Below are 26,782 nucleotides of genomic sequence, written 5' to 3'. Positions count from 1 at the left end.
TCAATTTTAATTCCGAATTTCACGATTCCAAATGTATCCGTTCGCTCAAATCCAACTTGTACCAAATTTAGTACTATTTAGTACTTTTCCTACCCATAACTACAAATTTCCAAAACTTTATCAATCCTACACTCCAACAGTACTCCTTATTCCAAATCTCGGGTTTCCAGCTATATCCGTTCCAAATTTGTACCAAATTTGGTACCATTTAGTACTTTCGTACCCATGAGTACGAATTTCTAGAACTACCTCAATCCTACAAGCCAACAGTAATCTTAATTCCAAAATTAAGGATTACAGCTGCATCCAATCACCGTAATTCAAATTGTACCAAATTCGATACCATTTAGTACTTTTCGTATCCAAAGTACGAATTTCCAAACCTTCCTCTTCCAACACTCCAACAGTAATCGTAATTCCGAATTTCAGGATTCCAAATGTATCCGATCACATAAATTACAATTTGGTACCATTAATTACTTATCGTACCCATAACTAAAAATTTCAAAAACTTCATCAATCCTACTTACCAACAGTAATCCTTATTCCGAATCTCGGGATTCCAGCTATATCTGTTCACCCAAATCCAAATTGTACCAGATTTGGTACCATATAGTACTTTTCGTACACATACATAAGTACAAATTTTCAAAGCTACCTCAGTGCTATGTTCAAACAATAAGCTTAATTCCGAATTTCAGAATTCCAGATACATCCGATAACTCAAATCCAAATTTGGTACCATTTAGTACTATTCGTATCCATAGTACGAATTTCTAAACCTACCTCTATCAACACTCCAATATCAATTTTAATTCCGAATTTCACGATTCCAAATGTATCCTATCACTGAAATCCAAATTGTACCAAATTTAGTACTATTTAGTACTTTTCCTACCCATAACTACAAATTTCCAAAACTTTATCAATCCTACACTCCAATAGTACTCCTTATTCCAAATCTCGGAATTTCATCTATATACGTTCACCCAAATCCAAATTGTACCAAATTTGGTACTATTTAGTACTATTCGTACCCAAGAGTACGAATATCCACAACTACCTCAATCCTACACGCCAACAGTAATCTTAATTCCAAATTTCAGAATTACAGCTGCATCAGATTACCGTAATCCAAATTGTACCAAATTTAGTACCATTTAGTACTTTTTGTTCCCATAGGTCCGAATTTCCAAACCTACCTCTATCCAGCACTCCAAAAGTAATCTTAATTTCGAATTTCAGGATTCCAAATGTATCTGATCACCCAAATCCAAATTGTACCAAATTTGGTACCATTTAGTACTTTTCGTTGCCATAAGTACGAATTTCCAAAAGTATCCCAATCCCACACTCCAATAGTAATCTTAATTCCAAATTTCACTATTCCAGCTCTATTCGATCACTTAAATTCATATTGTACCAAATTTGGTACCATTTAGTACTTTTCGTACCCAAAAGTACGAATTTCCTAAATACCTCTATCCTACACCCCGACTGTAATCCTAATTCCAAATTTCAGGATTCCAGCTCCATCCGTTCCCCCAAATCCAAATTGTACCTTATTTGGTACTATTTAGTACCTTTCGTACCCATATGTACGCATTTCGAAAACTACCTCCATATCTCAAACCTACGCTCCAACAGTAATAGTAATTCCAAATTTCAGAATTCCAACTTTATCGGTTCGCCCAAATTCAAATTGTACCAAATTTAGTACCATTTAGTACTATTCGTACACATGAGTACACATTTTCAAAACCACCTCCTTATATCAACTCATCTTCTAAACCTTGATTTTCATTCCAAATTTCAAGATTTTGGATCTATCCGTTCACGTAATACCAAATAGTACTAAATTTAGTAACTTTTAGTACTTTTCGTACACTTATAGTTCGAATTTCCAAAAACCATTTGGTACACCTTTCTAACTCTCCATCAGTGAACCTCATTCCAAATTTCAGAATTCTAGCTCTACGCGTTTGCCTAATACAAAGGGTACCATATTTAGTACCTTTTAGTACTTTTAGTACAGTTCTAGTTCGAATTTCCAAAAATCCAGCCTTATCCGACACCTTCGGACCAAGAGTGACCCTCACCCAAAATTTCAAGATTCTAGCTTTAGCCGTTTAGTCTGGGCGTTGATTATCAGTCAGTCAGTCAGTGAGTCAGTGAGTCAGTGAATCAGTGAGTCATCATTACTGAACTCTTTTATAAGTATAGATAATATAGCTTTTTATACCCTCAGCCTTTAGGCTAAAGAGGGTATTTACACTTTGATACGACCAAAAATGTGCCTCATCGAAATAATGGTTTTAGACCCCAAGTATGTTTGTACGATATCCGTTTTAGACAATTTTGAGTAGATCTAGCAATGTCCGTCCGTCTGTCTGTCTGGCTGGTGCGCACGATAACTCTCGAACGGATCAATCGATTCGGTTCAAATTTTGGGTATCGAAATATTTTGTCCATATTCGATTTAAGTTCGAAAATGGGCCATATAGGTCCACTCCTTCAGGTACCTCCCCCACAAATGTTCAAAAATTGTCGCAAAACTTGTGCGCACGATAACTCTTGCAGGTAATAACCGATTTGGTCCATACTTTGCACATCGTGTAATTTCTACCAAACATAGATGAGGTTCCAATATGGACTCAATCGGTCCACTCCTTCGGGTACCTCCCACACAAAATTTCGGAAAAGTTCAGTTTAGGACCTGGTCTCGAATTGCTTTGATTTTTGTTTACGCAAGTTGTATTCGCTGTCCTCTATACAGCGCTCTAAGATTTATTAGGGGCAAGTCCCTACTTCCTGAGAAAATAGCTTGAAAGTTACAAAAAACCATATGACACCGTGTGTAGTGGTTGGAGCGCAAGATAACTCTCGAACGGATCTGCCGATTCGGTCCAAAATTTGGCTTTCGTAATATTTTGTCCAAACTTAGTTCAAGTTCAAAGATGGATTATATCGGTCCACTCCTTCCGGTACCTCCCCCACAAAAGTTCGAAAATGTTCGGAAAATTTGTGCGTACGATAACTCTTGAAGGGAGTAACCGATTTGGTCCATACTTTGCACATTATGAAATTTCTACCAGACTTAGATGAGGTTCCAATATGGACTCAATCGGTAAACTCCTTCGAGTACCTCCCATACAAAATTTCGGAAAAGTTCAGTTTAGGACCTGCTCTCGAATCGCCATGGTTTTTGTTGTAACATCTTGTATTCACTGTCCCCTATACGAAGGAACAAGTTTCCTCATGGGCAAATCCATACTTCCTGAAAAAATAGCCTGAAAGTTGAAAAAAAACCCTATGACACCATGTTTATGGGTGAAAGCCAAGATAATTCTCGAACGGGAATGCCGATTCCGGCCAAAATTTGGCCTTCGTAATATTGTTTCCAAACTTAGTTTAAGTTCGTAGATAAGCCATATCGGTCCACTCCTTCAGGTACCTACCCCATAAAAGTTCAAAAATATTCGGAAAAATTGTGCGCACGATAACTCTTGATGGGAGTGACCGATTTGGTCCATACTTTACACATTCTCATAATGTCTACCAGATATAGATCAGGTTCGAATATGGACTATATTTGTCCACTCCATCCCGTACCTCCCACACAAAATTTCGGATAAGTTCACTTTAAGACCTACTCTCGAATCACTTTGATTTTTGTTGAAGCAACTTACATTCGCTGCCTCAATTACGATGGTAAAAGTTTTTTTCAGGGGCAAGTCCATACTTCTTGAGCAAACAGCCCGAAGGGTGTAAAACCCCCCTATGGCACCATATGTAGTGGCTGGAGATCCACTTCCATAATGGTCAATGTCGATCCATTCCTTTTCGTATCTCCTCCGCAAAACGTTTGATCTTTAATCCTAATCAACATTTTTGTCGGTTCAAACGCCCTAAATTTTTAAAACCCACATACGTATACATATGTGGGTTTTTTGGGAAAAAATTGTTTCAATATACACTGGCTGAGGGTATATCTCTGTCGGCAAAGCCGACTGATACTTTTTTACTTGTTTGAAATGGATTTGACGCTGATGCATCTTTATATACAAAATATTACACCAAAATGTGTTTAAATTATCTCCAAATATGTCTTTTCTGTTTACAAGGGTAATTTTATCCATTGTGATTCCATGGAGGTTTTTGTGTTGTCAACTGTTTCCATAAAGGTTCTTATAGAACTAAAATTGGGTTTACCCAATGAATTGCAGCAACTATTGGGGGAAATTTGAATTTGTATTAACAAGCGTTTAAGATATTCGGCACGGGTCTTTTTAACATTAATAATTGTTGACTCATCCAAGTATTCATTTTTTTTCAAAAGTAAAGCCTGGATCCATGGCTTTCAGTGGTAAAATATTTTGTGGTTACGTGATGACTGGCAAAAATGAACGGCCACACTATCAAGCAACCGATTATTTGAGCAAAACTGTGTGTAGCCCGTTTTATCGTGACAGTTTCAAAATTCGAGTGCAATTTATTATAAGCTGTTCCCGGGCCCATTTTATCGCTTTAAAAACTTAGATTTAGCATATTTATCTCTTTTTTAACTAGAGCCATGAATGTTAAATAAAGTTTAATTTAATCATTGCTTCTCATTCTCATTTGACAGTTAATTCCCATTCAGCAGTTGAAATTATGAATTGTATGAAATTGTATTTCAATTCAACCCATTGTTCTAGTTCACCATCAAATGCCGAAGCGCATGATAACACTTCAAAGCTGTTATAAATTATACCAACTGTGACCATTTAGTATCCCAGCAAAATTTGAAGGAAGGGTTCCATGCGGTGACGTGATTTCATGGCATCTTTTGCATTGGTTCAAACGAAGTCGTGAAAGATCCGATCTCTTCATTAGCATTTGAACCAATGCAAAGAAAGTCGTGAAAGATCCGATCTTTTCATCAGCATTTGAACTCATTCATTCGATCCAATAGAGATGAATTTTGTGTTTTTATTTATACACATTTTTCTAAATATATAAGATTAGTTATTTAAAATAGGCTTGATCTTGTCGGAGACTCGAAATCACAATCAACGTTGTTAAAACTCTCGTCGTAATGATAATGTCATTGCAAAGGGTTGATGAAAATGACATGCCAAAGCATGTCAAAGCATTTGTATAAATGACATATAAAATTCATCGATGAAGATGCTAAAAAGATGACATGCCAGATCACTTGCACCCATGATTGAATGGCATCTTTGGCATCGAACATTTTGCGGGGTATATAACGCATGTTATTTGTGCGTTACGCGTGCGCTACTATTAAAAAAGTTGAAATAATCTGAAATAGTTGCCCAAAAAAAGAATTTCCCCAGGCATTCTAATGATGTCTAATATCTCAAATGCGCACAATAAAATATATTAAAAGTTATGTTTAGAAAATCTCTTTATTTTTCGTTTAAGTGTGTAATTCTTTCATCATTTGCATAAAATTACTTTGAATAGTCTTAGAAAACAGACCATGAATCGTTTTTTCTAAAATACAGTAACCAAAATCGTAGTAGGCTTGTCGGCTTCACAGATATAGAATGCCTCTTGGGTACAAATCCAATCATTCATTTCATATGTGGAATTTTTGTACCACAAGTGAACACAATCTTCACCTTCACCTTTGTTACTGCCATTGTCTGGTTGCGCCGATGACCAGGCAGCATATTTCATTGGTTCACCAGTTCTGTAATAATAAAATTGTCCTTCAGAATGCAAATCAGATCCTGATATCCAAAACCATCTATCCGTGGGATAATTTGTTTTTAGGTGCTCTGAAAGTTCATTGAATTCTTGTTGATTGTCAAAAGAAGCCAAGTAGCCGCCCATACCTCGGCAAATCACATTTGCTTTGAACCAGTTCACCTTTGTAAAAAGTAGCGAATAAAAATTACTAATTTCACTGTAAACATTCTAATGTCAAGGATACATACCTTGCTTTCGCCAATGTGATATAGTTTTTGGCCCAGTCTGGTAAATGGCGATACTTCCAAGTTATCGGGATAATCTGACACAATAAAAAGAAAATCATACTTATTTTTTGATTGATCCGAGCAAATAGCGGTGTCTTACCCTCTAATACGGTAGCTGTTATATTTGGTGTCCGTGATCCAGTCCCAAAATGGCAGGCCATGAAACCCAAGAGGCAAAACATTAAAGTTCTATTGCAGCTCATTTTTGTTTGTCGTCGAATACTACGTCACAACTGAATCTTTCAATCAATCAGACCTCGTCAAGTAGGTAAGATGAGAATAAGGGGTGTGAATAGGGATCCGATGCGTGGAAAGAAAACACTTCTTTCCCAGTTGAATGCTATACATTGACTGTTTATTAAAAGTAAAATTATTCTTAAGAACTAAGTAGTAAAATATTACTTAACCTACTTAACTAGTGTGTAGAAAAGAGAAAGTGAGAGTGCACATATGTGTACGAACGCATCTGCCTTACAATCTTATGGAGAGGTCGTAAAATACTCTTATCTTACATGCGTATACATGTAGCAAGCAACCACATTGTTATTAGACTGCTCATAGATTGCATTTCCAGATTAAATGAAACCTTTTCCAAATTAAATGAAACCTTTTCCAAATTGAACGAAACCTTTTCCAAATTGAACGAAACCTTTTCCAAATTGAACGAAACCTTTTCCACATTAAATGAAATGAAACCTTTTCCATATGAAATGAAACTTTTTCCAAATCAAATGAAAACTTTATTTTTTATTATAAGGAACTTGAAACTAATATTGATTTTTATTGTTTTAAATTAAAATGTTAACATCATTTGATGTAATTAAAACAAATATAGTTATATAGGTACCCAGCAAAATTTATTTGAAGTTGTTCTATGTGAAGTAGTGATTGAATAGCTTTTTTAGAAGCAGTCCACGCAGAGTCGTGAAAAATGCATTCCGTTCTTCACATTTTGACAATGTCCGATTTGAATCCATTTCATAAAATTTTCACATTTTAGCAATGTTTAAATTTATAATAACTTTTTGCAAATAAAATTCTTAAGAAAACAGGAAACAATTTATTTTATGGTATTTTAATTACTCTTCTGCATCTTTTGCCATATTCTCGAAGTATTTTCGTTTGTCTGCTCTAGCTGATTTCTTCACTGCTTTCGCCGTGTCTCGTATCTCTCCTTGAGATTTGAATTTTCAAGTTTTTGCAGCTTTAAGGTATTTCTTTCCTGTATGAGGTTCCAGGTGTTGTCTGAAGTCCATCGCTTCCTATCTGTTTTCTGTTTGTATCCGATTGCTTGGACAGCTATATTCTTAATTTGGGAACTTGTTCTTTCCCAAGGTGTTTCTGTCGTTGGAATGCATTCCCGTAGTAGTTCGCCAACTTCTTCTTTTTTTGACTGCTCTCGCAGCACACACAGCGTAAGAGAACTGCATAATCTTATAAACCGCATTTTTAACAAAAATCCGAAACGGAACACCGTCATTAAAGACTTAAATGGCTAGCTACTTACAAACACTGAAGACCAAACCCGCAGATGGAAGGAGCATTTCGAAACAATAAGTAATATCAATGAACACACTAATATTCCAAATCAGACTGTGCTTGCAAATATTATTCCCAGATGCAGTTGCCCAACATCAGAAAACCTCCCACTGTTGACGAAATCGCCTCGGCAATACTGAAGCTAAAACGTAACAAGGCACCAGGAGAAGACGGTATACCTCCTGAGATTCTTCAAGCAAATCCTGCAGTCTACAAAACTATTGCAATTTTAATAAATAAAAGGTTGGAATGTGTGGAGGAAACTTTAAGAGAAGAACAGGCAGGGTTTCGACCACATCGCAGCTGCGTCGACCAGATCAACATACTACGAATCATAATTGACCAGTCAATTGAATGGCGAGCTCCATTATACCTGGTGTTTATCGACTGCCAAAAGGCATTTGATTCTATTAAACGAAACGCCATATGGGAGTGCCTGCGCATTAGAGGTGTACCACTAAAAATAATAAATATAATCAAACGAATGTACGACGGATCCACGCTACATGTTATACATAATGGGATGCAAAGCGAAACGTTTACAACAAACGCTGGAGTGAAACAAGGATGTCCTCTATCACCCCTCCTTTTTGCTGTTGTTTTGGACGAAATCATGACAAAAGTATGCCAGAAGAAAAGAGGAATAGTATGGAAGCTACATGATCATTTAAAGGACCTTGACTTCGCGGACGACATCTGCCTAATATCACACAAATTCAGCGACATGCAAACAAAAATAAATGACTTGGTGGATATAGCAGAGTCAATGGGCCTAGAAATAAATATACAAAAAACAAATGCGATGTGCATAAACAACACTTCATCGAACAAAACAAAAATTAAAGGCCAGGAAATAACATATGTGCAATCTTTCTGTTACCTTGGATCCATCATATCAAATGATGGCGATATTGGGAAGGATGTATTAAACAGACTGAATAAAGCCCGTTCAGCATTTGGAAGGCTATATAGTACCTGGCGGTCAACCCAACTATCACTGACAACTAAATTAAGAATAATGCATGTGTGAAATCTACCCTATTGTATGGCAGTGAAACCTGGATGACGACGAAACAAACGGCTCAATTATTACAATCATTCATCAACAAATGCCTACGAATAATATGCCGCATATTTTGGCCCAACACAATCAGAAATACAGAGCTATGGTCCTTGACAAATGAAGAGCCTATATTGCGGCAATTATTAAGAAAGAAATGGAGTTGGATAGGCCACACTCTGCGCAAACCTCAACACAGCATCCCAAGGATAGCCCTAGAATGGAACCAACAGGGCAGCCGACGTCCAGGCCGTCCAAGCAATACATGGCGAAGAACAACGATGAAGGAACTTTAAAAACAAAATAAATCATTCCAAATCATTGTGCCACAATAAACCTCTATATAAAACTCTTGTAGAAGCCCTATGTTCCCAAGTGGAATAATAAAGGAAATAAAAAAAAATTAATTACTCAGCAAAATGTTTGTATCCAAAAAGATAATCATAGGTGCAAGAAATGTCAGACTGGATATTTGTTTGTAGCCAAAAAAGTAGTTAAATCATGAGTGCAAGTGACTATGTCTTTTTACGTGAAAGAAGTCATGATTTTTACAAGGGCATGGTGCAGCTAGGATGCAATCAATTTTAAATGTTGATCACCTATTTTGCATGACTCTATGCAAGAAGCGTTTTAAGATGTTTTTGAGTAATAAAAGCTAACTTTCTAGAATAAAAGTATTTGATTTTTATTTACACTCAGTCGCTTTTTAAAATTATTCCATTGTTTTATATTCATTATATTTCAATTTCATTAAGACTATCGAACTATTATCAAATTACTGTTTTTTCAAACAATAATGTTCTACAAAAACATGAGTTTGGCAGTAATTTGAACGAAACTAGAGAAAGAGACCATATATATTAATTAGAAGTTACCACAATTTTTTTAAATACTTTTTTAAATGGCCCTAAAGTCTCATATCAGTAAAAAATCCTCGCTTAATAGATGTTAAATTCTCCCATATCCTCAAAATGCATGCTTGCGAATCAATTTTGAAATGAATCGAAAAATCAACTCAAAATACATTCCATGGAATGTATATTTATTCAAATATTTTATTCTACAAAGAACTAATGCAAAATGTGTGCATAAGAAGCAAATTAGACAGTACCTCACTGCACCATGCCCTTGTAAAAATCATGACTTCTTTCACGCAAAAAGATGAAGCCAGAAATCACTTGCACTCATGATTCAACTACTTCTTTGGCTACAAACATTTTGCTGGGTATGTATTTGTGAATAAACCTTACAGTTGTGGGATTTTGTAACTCATGTTTACCTTTACCGACAAAAATCTGTAAAACTAAATCGCAAAATTATGATTGAAAATAAAAGTTGGCATCACTGTTGCTATCGATTAAGGTTAGCGACTACTTTTTTTCATCGTTAACTTACCGAAAAAATTCGTTAATTACCGAAATTATGGACATTTTAATTTTAACGACATTTGTCGGTTGGGGCTACAATGTGTTAGAGAATCTCACTACAGGTATTTCATAATTTTAGCTTTATTTTTATCAATAAACGAAAAACGTAAACTGAAATTCTTGACGGTTTTGTTAAATATAGATCTGGAAATGAGAAATATATCAATTGACTATGTTAACATAATACTTTTCTTACGTAGTCAACCCTTCAGTTGTCTGCTTGGGAAACTTTCAATACAATGGCCAGTTCGAACAATCTTGTGGATTTTTCTGTTGAATGCTGCGCTCTATAGCCTCACTTATGTTATGTTATGGTCAGATGAAGGATCGCGAAGTTCAGTTGTAGCGCAGAATTTTATTTTTGAAAATGCATTCAAAATCTCTTGTGGATTGGTCTCACTCCATATGCGGCAATTTTGCTTATTAACAAACCCGTTAAGCCAAAAATGCGCCTCATCGCTGAACGCCATACAAATGACGAAGTCGTCTATAAGTTGCGCGAATCGACGACTGATTTTCAAAGTAAATTTGGATAATTTCGTAGCGTTGTTCAAGCGTGAGTCTATTCATGATGATTAGTCAGAGTATACTGAAACAAATAAAAAAAAAATTTTTGATTACAATTTAATTTTTTGTGTTATTTTTTACAATTTCAAGTTCTATCGGGCTTAAAAAAACACACTTTACAAGCTATGTCAAATGTTTTAGACGGAAGATAGGTTGTTCTCAGAATGGTAAAAGAGTTTATGAAGGATGGCCTTATTCAAGACTCATCATCCTCGTATTCCAGTCTTAATCTTTTAGTTAAAAGAAGGACTGCCAATACAGAATGGCATAGATTTCAGAGATCTGAAAAGGAAAGATATTCCAATGCCGAGATGGGAAGATGAAATTGATAGATTAAAAGGGCAAATATGTTCACTGGTCCAGTTGCGCAAGTGAATATTACCAAATTTTAGAGAATGACAACTACTTCCAATGGCGAGATGCTGAAATAAAATTTATATATTAAATGGTTGCAGCGACATTCACTGGTCCAGTTGCGCAGGTGAATATCATTTTTGGTTAGATCATGATTACTTTCCTAATAGAATTGCACTTATATATGTTTTCCTGAGTCAAAAAGAAGTCTTAGTGGGAATACCAAGTATAAGCCATCCGAAGCATAAAGTACACATATTATTTTTCTAGCAATGCTGAAAAATCAATTTTTCTGTTATAAATTATAAGTTTGAATGGGAGTCCCTGTTAGCTTTTGGGAAAATGATTTTCACTGTTTTGAGTGCAGTCAACTGTCTTGGAAGGAAAGATAAGTTCTTCGTGAAATGGTAAGGAGTGTTTTAGACATCTTCCTTGTTCAAGATTCATTATCCTCGTATTCCAGTAATTATCTTTTAGTTAAAAGAGGAATGACGAATACAGAATGGCATAGATTTCAGAGATTTGAAAGGGAAGTTATTCCTATGCCGAGATGGGGAAATGGGATTGATGGATGAAAAGGCCAAATATTTTCACTGGTCCAGTTGCGCAACTGAATACCTACCAAATCACGACGGATGATGAAGACATCAGAATAAATTTATTTAATGGGATTTCGAGGTATATTACCTACCAGTTAATGGCCGGTTCATGTATTAAAAAAAATACATATCTTACATTTGTTACTAGCGGGGGAAGGGTATTTTTTATGACTAGGGGAAGGATTTTAATAAATTGGTAAAAGTTATGCTGTAGATGATACTATCTACATATAGCAAAGAACCAGGCAGTATAATTCTGAATCAGAAAATACAACTGTTCAGTTCAATGCTTTACTTAGTAATACAAGTATATTAGGGCATGTAAGCGGAATTGCTGTCATTTTCGGCAGATGGTAAAAGAGGAGTGACATACGTTCACAATTCCTTTGAAGAATGTAATAATCGTCAAAATTTATTGTCCTTGAATTATTCATAAGTTTATTTTGCAGGTAATTTTTGCCAGTGCAAGTAGTTGTTAGGAATGATGGTTACGTAACTTTATTAATGGATTTTACGAACATTTAAATATCCCTTAATTAAGTTAAAACGAATAATATGGAAGAACACAGACTGCTATAATCATTTTGTTAAAAGGTAGAATTACATGGAATAAAAATACTAAAGCGTTTAGATACACAAGGATATGCGATACCGATGTTAGTAATGAATGATAAGTCAAAAATAAAATATTCACTGGTCCTGATTTACAACATCATCAAAATTTATATCAGTATTTTAAAAAGAAAAGGATGTAGACTATAATAGAAAACCTGTGCAGATCTTTGTCAAATTTAAACTGGAATTGGAGATGCAAGGGAGCGTGGTCGAGCTGTAAGCACTGTATTTATGTACATGGAGAATGAAAAAAAATATTGATATAGAAGCCTTAGAAATAATTATAATGATATTTAAAACAAGTTAAAAATAAAATATTTTTCTTCTTCTAATAGTTTGGCTTAAGGTCATAAAGAATTAAAAACAGAACATTTTCGGTTTTTAGTTTTTATTTTTAATATCCGATATTTCGACTATCATCGATAGTCATCATCAGGGATTTTATTCACTTTAAAGAGAAACAAATAACATTTTCTTACATAATTATATAAAACAATCATATAATAATAATTACATTGTATTGCAACTAATTGTTGTTAAACTGCTACCGTTTTTTCATCCTCGTCTGTTGAGAATAACTTGCCAACTAAAGTTTTTGGTGTTTTTCTATTGTGTTTCTATAAATCTGCGCACAGTGTTCCGTGTCAGACTTGTAATTCATTCTATTTTCTGCAGGTACATTGACGATGTGCAACATTTCTAATATGAATCTGCGTTTGTAGTTGCTCTCCTGAGCCAAAATATCTACATCTTTGAAATTAGGTGTGTGTCCTTCTCTGGCACAATGGGCTGCGAGAGCGGTTTTTTGCTCTAGAGGTTTGTTTTTAGCTTTTTGATCGGATTTGTGGGAACTGAGCCTGGTTTTGAGCTTCGTTTTTGTTGTTCCAACATATGTCTGCTTACATATGTTGGATCCGTCACCGTTGCATTTTATTTTATAGACAACATTTGATTTATCTTCACGTGGAATTTTTGATTTTGTTTTACTAAAAAAGTTGTTGTTGGTGTTGCTGCTTTTGAACGCTAATTGATACTTTTCATTATTATATAAATTAGAGTGTGAAAATCTCTCGGAAAAACCTGGGATATATGTAGATCTTTTGTATATTTTTTCGACTTTTTGTACGTTTTTGTCAGATCTGTTGTTGTTCTCTACATGTTTAATCAAACCGTTTATAGTTTTTGAAGGAAAATCATTCATTTTTAGAATGATCTTAATTTTCATTATGTTTTTGCTGTGAAACTTCTTGTCACTTATGTTCAGCACCCTGTTGATAAAATTTGTCGCCGTATTAATTTTCATTCTGCGAGGATGTTTCGAGTGGTAGTTGATGATCCTACCGGAGGCAGTTGGTTTTTGATACCAGTCCAATAATAATATATTATTCTGCCTGTGTACTATGGCATCAAGGTATGGCAATTGGTTATTTGATTCACCTTCCATGGTAAAGCTATCGATGATAGTCGAAATATCGGATATTAAAAATAAAAACTAAAAACCGAAAATGTTCTGTTTTTAATTCTTTATGACCTTAAGCCAAACTATTAGAAGAAGAAAATTACTGATCAAAGGTCAACAATAACCATATACAAATTAAAAATAAAATATTCACTCTAGTTTTGATTGTTGGAATATAAAGAAGGCTTTTATTGATCTTATAATATTATGGTACACAAAACCCCCGATTTTATTTACTGTCATTCGAGTTACATATCGATCTTATAATATAGGCAGCAGAATCTGAAGATTAAATAAACTATCTTCTATAAATATTAAATGTTCCCTTGGTTGAAGTATCCATTTTGGAAAATACCGAGCCTGTTTTTCTTAACTCCTACGTTTTAAGCTCGTTCTATTTCGAATGAGGCTGTTTTAAAAGTATTTTTCAATTTCCGTATTTCATTTTTAAGGTTTGGAAAACATAGTTTTTTATTGTTAAGACTGAAGTAAAAACTGTGAAATAATAACTCAAAAAACAAAAAATAAATAATTAAATAACAATGATACCTATAACAATATTTGTTATAATAACATCAATTGATGTTATTATTTTATTTTAAAACAATAAAAATCAATATCAGTTTAATGTCCATTATAATAAAAAGAAAGGTTTCATTTAATTTGGAAAAAGTTTCATTTCAAATGGAAAAGGTTTCATTTGAATTGGAAAAGGTTTAATTTCCGTTGGAAAAGGTTTCATTTAATTTGGAAAAGGTTTCGTTTAATTTGGAAAAGGTTTCATTTAATTTGGAAAAGGTTTCATTTAATCTGGAAATGCTATATTTCAGACATACAGACATACATGTGGCAGTGGAAATTCTTGATGATGATGTCACAATAAGCAATTTGTTCGCTGATTTCTTTGCTACAACATACTCGAAAAAAGTATATGACCAATCTGGTAATTATCGTTACAAAATCAACGAATCCTCTGTAATAAATGTATCTACATTTAGTACAGATACTGTTTTGAAAAATCTAAAAACCATAAAAAATACATACAGTCCAGGGCCGGATGGAATACCTGCGAATATTCTTAAGCACTGTGCTAATAATCTTGCCATTCCACTTTCAAAATTGTTTAATAAATCGTTACATTTAGATTATTTACCACCTGTTTGGAAGGATCATATATAATACCATTATTTAAATCCGGCAGTAAGAGCAACGTAACAAATTATAGAGGTATCGCTAAACTTAGTGCCATACCGAAACTTCTAGAAAAACTTCTTAGTTATACTTTGTCCTTTGATGTTTCTAATATTTTATCTAACTGTCAACATGGATTTCGAAAATCTCGTTCAACGATTACAAATATATTAGAATTGACCACTATTGTTAATGATGGGTTTAGATCTAGATTACAGACTGATGTTATATACACCGATTTTACTAAAGCTTTCGAAAAGGATATCCGTTTCCTCTGGTGTTCCACAGGGAAGCCACCTCGGCTCAATTCTTTTCACACTTTTCATAAACGATTTACCCACGATTTTTAAAAATTCTAATATGTTAATGTATGCCGATGACGTGAACATATTCCGCTCATTTAATGACCCGGACGATCAGCTTCTTCTTCAGTCAGATTTAGACAATTTTTATACCTGGTGTAATTTTAATTTAATCGAGTTGAATATACCAAAATCTAAACAGATATCTTTCTATCGACTTCATCAACTACGTACTAAATACTACTTTGATAAGCACGAGTTAGACACTGTCGAATCATTTAATGACCTTGGTATATTATTGGATCATCGTCTTAGCTTTCGACAGCATATTAATTCTATGGTCAATAAAGCCAATGGAGCACTGGGCTTTATGAAACGATGGGGTAAAGAATTTTGGGATCCGCAAATCACCAAACGTCTTTACATATCTTTTGTTCGTAGCATACTTGAATATGGTGCAGTAATATGAGATCCTCGTTACACTATATACGAAAACATGATTGAATCGGTTCAGAAACAATTTCTTTTATTCTGTCTGCGTCATCATGGATGGAACTATCAGAACCTACCTTCGTATGAGACAAGACTTAATATGATTAAACTGCCTACATTGAAAAGTCGTCGAGTAATGCTGGGTTTAAATTTTGTTTTAAATATCATTCAAGGAAGAATTTATTCAAACCTGATAATGAGTAGGATCATAATAAAAACTCCCATCAGGCAAACAAGAAATTTTCAACTGCTTCAAATTCAATACTTTCAGAGGAATTATGCCAATAACGCTACCTTCTTTTGCAGTTCAATAAATTTTATAATCAGATCGATCTGTCTGAAAATAAAGATGCTTTAAAGCGAAAAATAATATTACATCTTAATACATAACACTTCCATCCAATCGTAATTGTATATATGTATATTTTTAGTCTGTAAGGATACATGTATTATCTATAGACTTAATAATAATAAAAAAAGGAGGTCTGCTTGCCAAATGTTTACCCTTTTCAAGTGGACTGTATTTAAACTAGATCCCTATTTAACAAAATGATATGTCTAATCTACACACGCAACCCTCACCAAGACGTTCGCTATCTTTATTACAAAACAAATATGTATGTATGTTCAAGTGAACAAGGGGGATTTTTTGATGAGATGAAATATGCTTATATTCAAATTAATTTGTGGTATTTATTTTTAATATTTTTTTTTATTGTGAATGATTGAGGTTTTTGTATTTAGTTCGCATTAACTTTGTGGAACACACCACATTTCATGTTGATTTTAATATTTAAGTTAAAAATCCTTTTGTTTTTGTTTAGGGAAGTTTAAAAAATTTCCTGCGGTTCAGTGCAATCAATAAACCTTGAAACATCATGTGTAGAGGAGTTTAAAGACTTCTTCTGTCTAGTAACACTGCGTTTACAGATGACAGACAAAAACCTAAAACATGCCTGTGTGACGTAAGCATCCAGAAAACTGCAAACCCAGTTATAAAATTATGAATGAAAATCGTCGATTTCTTTTTGTTTTCCGTTCACATATTTTGTTATTGTTTTATTGCATCCCAGTCCTGTAGTGGGATTCTGTAACTCATTTTTGCTGTTATCGATAATTGCCGGTAAAATTAAAATGCATATAATTTCGATAATTTACGAAAATTTTCGGTAAGTTAACGATGAATAAAAAGTAGTCGCTAGCCTCTACCGACACAAACAGTGATGCCAACTTTTCTTTATGTTTTTAGTCATAATTTTGCGATTTAATTTTACCGATTTTTGTCGGTAACAACAAAAACGAGTTACAGAATCTCACTACTGTTGTCTTTTTTGTTATTTGAAATAGATTTGTTTTCATTTATTCAAAAATGTCCATGTTTACTGCCTACGAAAATTACCAGACAGTGCCGAGGCAACTAGCCAAATGTTTGTATGTATTAGTAAATCCATGGTACAATTATTACAGGTAAAAGCAAGTGTTGTTGTACAACAATCGATACAACAACCACATAGAAATTTGTTTTTGTACGTAATACTAGTGTCAGAGCCATATTGGCAAAAATGTAAACAAATATAAACACATTTTGAAGGTTCATAAATATGTTTTGAAAAATGTCATGAGTTTTTAATTAAAAAGAGTTGAAGAAAAAACGTTAGATTCTCAATTTTAACGTTTCAACTACATTTCATCTTAACAAAAAGTTTTTAGCGGTATGTATTTGTCTTAATAAAATATTTAAAATCAATAATAATTGATTATTTTTCAGATGGAATTGTGAATAAAGAGCGACGAAGGATGACAAAACAAAGCCAAGAAGGGGTTATTTATATCGCAACGGACAAGATTTTTGTGATTGAATTTTGAGTATTCTAATTGATGTAATTCCAAATACTACATGAAAACTTGTATCAAAAAGAAATAAAGTGCGCTTCATATAAGCACTTCGTATGTTACTGTCCTGTGTTGTTGTTGGATCTTAGAATGAGGTCATCAAAACCAATTGCATTGAAAGAGTACGGCGGTCTTTTCTGCACCTTACTATCAACGCTTGCACCCAATTGGTAATGAGATCCAGGGCTCCACCCACCAATACATTCAGAGTGAGCTTTATTTTAGCTGTCCGTGTGGCTATTATGTCTGTCGAGTGAATATGACGTGCAAAGCTCTAGTAAAACTGTGAAATTAGATGTTTGTGTTCATTTATTGTATACTAGCCATGGGAGGTACCGTGGTGCAGTTGTAAGCACTCCCGCCTTGCACTCAGGAGGTCTGCGGGTCAATTCCTAACCAGAACATCTGAATTTTGGTAGCGGCAAATCTCCTCAGTGTGATTTTGGCTTTCTTTTCCAGATTATTTCAGCCATGAAGACTTCTCTACAGGAGCGGCGATAAAAATAAATAAATAGTTTCCATGTCATTGAGCTAATATAAATCGGCTTGCATTCAGTGCTATGAGAAAATTCTCCCTTTTCCTTTTGGGATGTTCTGAGAACAAATACATGTATGTATATGTTGGACACGGGAGTCCCATGACAACCATTTGTTAACATAACATTTCATTATAATGATTTTTTTATTTGTTAATTTAGGGCTGAGGTAAATACATAATATGAAGTATTTATATATGACTGACTTTCTCCTGTTGTATATCTATTTCCTTTTCCTCACAAAGTTCTTGAACGGATGTGGAGTGGAATGCAATATTTATATCTGTGAAACTGAACAAAATACATATTACATACATTTTCAATTCTTAAATACATGTAATTAATTACCATTCCATTGTCACAACGTTCGGCGAATGCACAACAAATGGTTCTGCATGTGGCACTAGCTTCCATTTTTTTTCCTACTCTTCTCGTATCCTCTGGTAAAAAGTGATCCCAACATATACAATCACTCTTCTTGAAATCCTTTCCTTCCCAGTCACGTCTGCGATGTGGATCTAATAAAATGTTGAAATAAGCACCTTTGTCCTTCGTTTCTATTCCTTTTTAATTTTTAATTTCAATCTGTATGTGGATGATTTATTTTTATTTTGAAAACAATAACAAAAAAGAATACACAATGACAAAGCGTCATATACATTTTGACACTAGTATTACGGGTGAATCTAATCAGCTGGGACTTGCTTTTACCTGTATTATTGTACCATGTAGTAAATCAGAGTTGAATTTGCAGACAGTCTGTCTAGTAATAATAAGTTTGTACAAATTTGCACAAACTTTTACAAAATGCTGTTCGATAACAAACTTGTAAAGTAAAAGAAAGCGAATTTGGAGGCAATACGAGGGCGGTTCGGAAACTTCTTAGCCTATCAATGAAAGAGAATAGTTAGTTTTTCAAAAATATTTTTATTTTTCAATATAATCTCTTGAAACTTCAATACACTTAGTCCAACGCTTTTCTAGCAATTCTATACCTTGATTAAAATAGTTTTCCTCAAGGTCTTCAAAATAGTGGTTTACAACTGTAATTGCATCTTCATTTGAGGTAAAAAGCTTGCCAGCAAGGAATTTTTTAGATTTGGGAACAAGTAAAAGTCACTGGGAGCTAAATCAGGAGAATAAGGTGGGTGGTCAAGCAACTCGTACTTTAATTCGTTGATTTTAGCCATTGTTAAAACACTCTTGTGTGCTGGTGCGTTGTCTTGATGAAAAATTATTTTTTGTGTTGTAAGCCAGGACATTTTTCTCGAATTTGTACATTTAATTGATCCAAAAGGTTGCAATAGTATTCTGAATTTATTGTTTTGCCCTTTTGCAGATAGTCAATCAATAAAATACCTTTGAAGTCCCAAAAAACCGTTGCCATAACCTTACCAGCCGATTGAATTGTTTTTGCCTTCTTTGGGGCACTTTTGTCTCTGGAGTATAGTGGTGTATCCATGTCTCATCAACAGTTATGAAACGACGCTTAAAATCCATTTTATTTCGCTTAAAACGATCCAAACAAGCTTGAGAAATGTTCATTCTTATGCTTTTTTGATCGACTGTTAACAAATGCGGCACCCATCTTGAAGAAAGCTTTTTCATCGGTTTGAGATGCCCATGATATTAGCAATTTCACGCACTTTTATTCGTCGATCATTTAATACCATATCATGCACTTTGGCTACAATTTCTGTTGTTATTGCTGTTTTTGGACGTCCACTACGTGGTTCATCTTCAATACTTGTACTACCACGTTTAAATTCAGCAACCAATTTTTTACTGTTGCATATGAAGGAGCACTTTCACCTAACACATTCACCATATCATTATGAATTTTTTGTACCGATAAACCTTTTTTATGTAAATATTTAATGACAGCACGCATTTCTAATTGTTCCATTGTAAAAAAATTGCGGATGCGTCTTTTTTGAACACCTGTTTCTATATGAAGGAGTTGCCAGATCGAAACAAAATTTAACATGTGTTCATAACAGAGATGGAAGTTTCCAAAACACTTAAGCTTTGGGGTGTTTTGTTTACAAGTTTTTGCAAGGAAAATTTTTCTTGTAAGAACTTGCAAGTTTGATCAACTGATTTAAATTGGAATGTTTGGTGGCGGATTTCTTGGCAAAAACATAAACAAACGTTTGGTTTTTAAAATAAATAGAAATAAAAAAGGGAAAATTATTAAAAAAATTATGGAAAACGATAATGTAAATAAAAAAACTTATTTTGTAGTTTGTGGTGACTACTTTTTTATTTTATTACTTATTTATTTAATCTTTTCCGCCAACTTCTTCTTCTTCAAATCGCCTGACTTCTTGCAAGTTTTTGCAAATTGCTGTTCGATAACAATCTGCAAATTTTTAGCTTCGAGGGAGTAAAATTGGTAGAGAGACGTTACTGAGAAATGGCTGAGTACTTGCAAGTACTTTTCACTTGCGAAGTTATCGTACAGACCTAAAATTTGGTCCATTTAAATTATATAGTTATTTATCACAATGGCCCGTCCTATAGTTAAAAGTATGACAAAATAAGACGTTCTTCATATTTACAGTTTTATATTTAGAAGCACTGTTAAGTATTCAAGTCCTTATCCAAAAATGCAGAGATGTCCAAAAAGATATTTTCTTATGTTTCGTCGACTACGAAAAAGCCTTCGACACCGTCAGGCATGAAAAATTGATGGAAATCTTGATTGATACCGGTATTGCAGAAAAGGAAATAAGATGCATAAAGAACCTTTATTGGCAGCAAACTGCAAATATTCAAGTCGATGGAGAACTTAGTGACACTGTTAATATCCATAAACGTTAGACAAAACGTCATTATTATTCAATATATATTCCAATAAAATATTTCAAGAAGCAGTAGAAAATGAACAAATTGGTGTAAGGCTAAACTACTCTGAAGTAATAAATAATATACGATACGCTGACGACACAACACTAATTGCCAGTCGCCTACATGGCCTATAGAGACTAGTTACCTTACTCAGTGAAAAAAGCGAATTATACGGTCTGAAAATAAATATTAAGAAGACGACGTATATGGTAATAAGTAGAAGAAATAACCAAAACAGCACATCGCTCATAATAAAAAACTATGAAATAGAACTGGTAAGGAACTTTAAATACCTCGGGATCCTCAAAAATGACCAATGGGATGCGTCAAAGGAAATAATGTGCCGAATTGAAGTAACCAGACAATCTTTTTTCAAATATTATAAAACATTAACAAGTCATGACATTAACATTGCAACGAAGATGCGATTTTAAATGCTACATATGGTCCACTTTACTCTATGCTGCCGAAACATGGACAATAAAATCAATGGACGAAAATAAATTGAACGCGTTTGAAATATGGATTTATCGCAGAACTCTGAAAATTCCATGGACAGAGCGTGTACCAAAGAAGAAGTGCTAAGAAGAATGCACGCAGAACGACAGCTGTTTGACACCATAAAAAATAGGAAAACATCTTATTTGGGACACATAATGAGAAACGAAAAATACTCAATCATCCAGAACATAATAAAATGCCAAATTGAGGGTAAACGGCCAAGAGGAAGAAGAGAAATGTCATGGATAAAAAATAGTCTAGATTGGACAAATACGCCAGATGAAAACAACCTTATAAATGCTGCGAGACAACTCACCATTGCAGAATAAATTTACACAATAGATATTATATATACATCTAAAATATTCAATTTGTAATTGTATGATCGCCAAAATCCGAATACGGATCGGCACATAAAGAAGAAGAAGATTTAGAACACTTGTCCAACAATTACATGGAGGGTATAAACACACCTCCGCCATAAGTTAGAGGTTTATCATTTCATTTGTAACTCATCAGCGTAAAAGTCTTAATTGGCGGTAGCCATGCCCGTCCGTCCGTCTGTTGTAATTACGCTATCCTCCCGTAACGAATTGAGCTAGAGCGCTGAAATTTTGTACACACTTGTCTTTGGTCTGAACTTAGATCAAGTTGGAAAATGGGCTATATATATCGGTTAACGTTCCCCATCCAATTTTCTGAATTTTGACATTTAGGGTAAAAAAATTCTCCATCAAAGGGAAGCTAATTATTCCATATTGACCTTGCATATATGTATCCTGTTCAGCCAGGTCGAAGTTAAACCTCTTTTACTTGTTAATGAAATATGCTGCAGAAAATGCAAAAACCATTTTCATCAGGAAATTAAAAAATGTCACACGGCTATAATAAAATAGGTATTGTATTCCAGAAGCAGCTAGAATCAATTAATTTTACCTTTTTTATACCCTCAGCCTTTAGGCTAACTAGGTGGTTATATACACTTTGAGAAGATTTAAATTTGCCTCATTTAAATAATTTTTTATACCCTCAGCCTTTAGGCTATGAAGGGTATATACACTTTCATACGGGCAAAATGTGCCTCATCGAAATAATGGTTTTAGACCCCAAGTATGTTTGGACGAAATGTGTTTCAGACAATTTGGAGTCGATTGAGCAATGTCCGTCCGTCTGTCTGTCTGGCTGGCTGGAGCGCACGATAACTCTCGAAGGGATGAACCGATTCGGTTCAAATTTTGGCTTTCGTAATATTTTGTCCAAACTTAGTTTAAGTTCGAAGATGAGCTATATCGGTCCACTCCTTCCGGTACCTCCCCCACAAAAGTTCGAAAATGTTCGGAAAATTTGTACGCACGATAACTCTTGAAGGGTGTAACCGATTTGGTCCATACTTTGCCCATCGTGGAGCGTGTACCAGACTTAGATCAGGTTTTAATATGGACTCAATCGGTCCACTCCGTCGGGTACCTCCCACACAAAATTTTGGTAAAGTTCAGTTTAGGAACATCTCTCGAATCGCTTTGATTTTTGCTTTAGCAACTTGTATTCACTGCCCTCCATACGACGGTATAAGTTTCATCAGGGGCAAGTCCATACTTCCTGAGAAAATAGCCTGAAAGTTGCAAAAAACCCCTATGACACCGTGTGAGGAGGTTGGAGGGCAAAATAACTCTCGAACAGGTCTGCCGATTCGGTCCAAAGTTTGGCCTTAGTAATATTTTGTCCAAACATACTTTAAGTTCGAAGATAAGCCATATCGGTCCACTCCTTCAGGTACCTCCCCCACAAAAGTTCAAAAATGTTCGGAAAAATTGTTCGTACGGTAACTCTTGAAGGGAGTGGCCGAATTGGTCTATACTCTACACATCCTAATATATCTACCAGATATAGATCAGGTTCAAATATGGACTATATTTGTCCACTCCATCCGGTACCTCCCACTCAAAATTTCGGATACATGTTCACTTTAAGACCTGCTTTCGAATTACTTTGATTTTTGTTGAAGCAACTTGCATTGCTTCCTCAATTGCGATGGTAAAAGTTGTTTCAGGGGCAAGTTCATACTTCTTGAGCAAACATCCCTGAAGTTCTAAAAAACCCCTATGGTACCATATGTAGTGGCTGGAGATCCATTCTTTTTAGTATCTCCTCCGCAAAACTTTTGATATTAAATCCTAATCAACATTTTTGTCAGTTCAAACGCCCAACATTTTTAAAACTCCCTAAATACATGCGTTTTTTGGAAAAAAATTGTTTCAATATACACAGGCTGAGGGTATATCTCTGTCGGCAAAGCCGACTGATACTTTTTTACTTGTTAGACCTAAAGTATGTTTGGACGAAATCTGTTTCAGATAATTTGGTGTCATGTCCGGCCTTCTGTCTGGCTTGCTGGCTGGAGCGCATGATAACTCTCTAAAGGATTAACCGATTTGGCCCAACATTTTGTCCTAAGATGGTCCATATCGGCCCAATCCTCCCACCACAAATTTTCAACATTTTATGCTAAAATGGTCGCACGATATCGGATCAACCGATTTGGTCCACATTTTTTCTCGTAATGTTTCATCTAGATATAGATCAGAATCACACACAAACATGTTAAAATTGTTCGCACAAGTGCAGTTTAAAGACATATCTCAGGTCTTAAAATTTATTTGAATTCATTTGAAGCAGGTTGTCCTCGCGCCTCGTATTACAACGGTACAATTTTTTTCGGGTGCAACTCCATGCTTGCTGAGATAATTATTCAAAAGCTCCAAAAAGCCCTACCGTCACCAAGTAAAATCACTAACGAGCACTTACGAACTGATTATCCTATTTGGCTGAATTTTTGCACATCGTAAAATTTCTTCCAAATGTACATCAAGTTCCAAAAAAAGGTCTATATCGAACAACACCTTCGGGTACCTCCCTCACAAATGTTCACAAATTTCGTTTATGTGTATTTTAAGCGCTTTTTTGGACTTTTCAAATCTCTCTAAAAATCATATATATCCCATTTTGCTAGAGGAAACAGTACTTCCCGAGATATCAGCCCCGACTTAGGACAACTCCTTTATACATCTCCTGCACGAAAGTTTTTAGTAGTACTTGTACAGTGCTATAAATGTATTCTGCATAGACTGTGTTGATTAGGTCTGTCAGCTATTAATTAAAAAAAAAACAAGGGATCTGTTCTTAGCACATTTATGTTAATTTAGGCATTTAGATATACAGTTGAACCTCGATTATCCGTGAATCGATTATCCGGGAAACTCCATTATCCGTGATAGAAAATAAATGTTGTACTTTTTTCCATTTCTTCTATTTTTCGTTATAAACTTCATTACCCGGGAGTAAAAACACACTTTCCAATTAATTTGATTAAGCAAAAAAGGGTAAACAAACGAGAACTGGAAATTCTCCCGTATTACACAATTTGTGTATTTATGGTATCACAAAATCATGGGACAAAGTCAATTCAGATAAATCTGGTGTGGATGATATTATGTATCCTTCTAATATTTGGTAGATTACAGTAACCAATTTAATAAAAACTGCAGATTTTCATATTATTGTACAATATTATGCCATTTTTACTTAAAAATATGTTCAAAATATGCATTGCCTCCATTATCCGGGAAAATCGATTATCCGTAATGCCTCCGGTCCCGACCATCATCGAGGTCCGACTGTATATATATAAGAGCAGTGAGGTGAGGTATTCACTGACTGACTGACTAATTCATCAGCGGCCAGACGAAACCGCTGAAGCTAGAAACTTGAAATTTTGGGTGTAGGTTGCTGTTGGTGTGTAGGGGTGAGATAAGGCTGGGTTTTTGAAAATTCGACCTAGAAGTGTGCGAAAAGTACTAAATATGGTACCCTTGGTATTAGGCAAACGGGAAGAGCTAGAATTCTGAAATTTGGAATGAGGATAACTGATGGAGAGTTAAAAAGATGTACCAAAGGGTTTTTGGGAAATTGTTAATTGTGAATGAATTTCAACACTATGTTGGCAACACATATATTTAGTCAACGCCATCTGTTTGTCATAGTTAATCTACGTATAATTATGTAATCGATAAATTAGTTAAATGTAATTTATCGTCTAGAAGTTCTTGATCGTTCCTTAGAAAAAGTTCATGAAATAATAAGAGAGATCTAGAATAAGAATGATCTGGAATAGTAGAACATAGTATATAAAAGTCGCTGTAGGCATTAAGTTTTATCTCAGTTGTGAATAATCTCTCAAAGTGCCAAAGTGTAAATAAAGTGAAAGTAAAAAGTGAAAAAACCTCGAGTTTTATTTTCTACCTGGAACAGTGAAACTGGGAAATAATATTAAATTTGCAACAGGTTATGGGCCCAGACGAGCTCTGATAAGTTAAGTGTGTTCCAAGAACTCTGAAAAAGTGTGCCCAAACGAACATTGTGGAAAAAGTGTGTGCCCACAGAATAAGTGAATTGTGTGTCCGACCAAGAGACTCCTGTTGTGTGTCAACAAGAAGAAAAGATACGAAGTGGTTTTGTGTGCGCGGACATTTTAACTATTGTTGTGTGTCAACAAGACAAGAAGGTGAACATTTGAAACCAAAAGAAAAAAATTGTGGCCAAAAAGATTGGACAATAGAGACTTGTTTCCAAACGAAAAAAGTTTTAATTAAAATGAGCTCGTCATTGTACAATATTGAAAAGTTAGACGAATCAAATTATGACTCCTGGAGCTTTACGATGAAAGCTGTTTTGGTGCATCAGGAGTGCTGGGACGTGGTATGCGGCTCATCAAAGAAACCCGAAAAAGATGATGAGGCATGGGTCAGAAAGGACGAGAAAGCGCTGGCGTCCATAATTTTAAGCATAACAGCAAGGCAGATCTCCTATATAAAAACATGTAAGTCATCATTGGAAGCGTGGAACACCTTGAAAGATGTGCATAGACCAAAAGGCCCGGTAAGGAAAGTCACCCTTTTTAAGCAATTGTTGAGCATGCGAATGGGTGAGGGCGATTGCGTCCAGCAGCATGTGTGCAAATTCGCTGCTATTAGTGACAAGCTGGCGGAAACTGGGATTGAGCTACAAGAGGAGCTATTCGTTATAATGTTGCTGGCAAGCTTACCAAAGTCATATGAAAACTTTGTGGTGGCTTTGGAAACGAGAGACGAATTACCCAGTCTAAGTGCCTTGAAGATAAAGCTTGCTGAAGAGGGCGAGAGACGAAAGGCAAACGGTGCTAGTGGCGTAGAAGCAGCAGAAAATGCATTTGTGTCGCACAGCAAAAATAGAGAAGGTCCCAGAAAATTCTATGCAAGAAAGAAAAACAACAACAACCACGAGCGGGCAAACAACCATATGCAGAACAACAAAAAGGGAAAGTGCTACAGTTGCGGTCGCAAAGGGCATTGAGCAGCGCAATGCAAAAACAACAAAG

The 26,782-nt window shown here is 34.9% G+C and overlaps 1 protein-coding gene and 1 long non-coding RNA gene across 2 annotated transcripts; both read right to left on the bottom strand.

Moving 5' to 3' along the window:
- Positions 1-5,499: 5,499 nt before the first annotated feature.
- On the bottom strand, positions 5,500-6,296 carry LOC141398368 (C-type lectin 37Db-like). Its single transcript, XM_073975654.1, has 3 exons — positions 6,085-6,296; positions 5,946-6,019; positions 5,500-5,877 (listed from the first exon to the last, which is right to left on the bottom strand). Exons 1-3 carry the CDS (start codon positions 6,185-6,187, stop codon positions 5,500-5,502), a joined length of 555 nt encoding a protein of 184 aa, XP_073831755.1. The 5' UTR covers positions 6,188-6,296.
- An 11,844-nt stretch (positions 6,297-18,140) lies between these two features.
- LOC141396697 (uncharacterized) lies at positions 18,141-18,741 on the bottom strand. Its single transcript, XR_012411222.1, has 2 exons — positions 18,367-18,741; positions 18,141-18,301 (listed from the first exon to the last, which is right to left on the bottom strand). It is a non-coding gene; the product is annotated as an uncharacterized lncRNA (long non-coding RNA).
- Between the last annotated feature and the right edge of the window lie 8,041 nt (positions 18,742-26,782).

Source organism: Musca autumnalis, unplaced genomic scaffold, assembly GCF_047663935.1.
Source record: "Musca autumnalis isolate F117 unplaced genomic scaffold, ASM4766393v1 scaffold_3, whole genome shotgun sequence".
NCBI classification, from domain to species: Eukaryota; Metazoa; Arthropoda; class Insecta; order Diptera; family Muscidae; genus Musca; species Musca autumnalis.
This window is presented reverse-complemented; position numbering and strand designations above follow the sequence as displayed.

What these genes read in the sequence shown, in the direction of transcription:
- LOC141398368 (XM_073975654.1), bottom strand. Translation starts at nt 6,187, where the DNA reads ATGAGCTGCAATAGAACTTTAATGTTTTGCCTCTTGGGTTTCATGGCC. An exon ending in AACAGCTACCGTATTAGAGG is followed by an intron (nt 6,020 to 6,084) that starts GTAAGACACCGC and finishes TTATTGTGTCAG; the next exon opens with ATTATCCCGATAACTTGGAA. An exon ending in ATCACATTGGCGAAAGCAAG is followed by an intron (nt 5,878 to 5,945) that starts GTATGTATCCTT and finishes CTTTTTACAAAG; the next exon opens with GTGAACTGGTTCAAAGCAAA.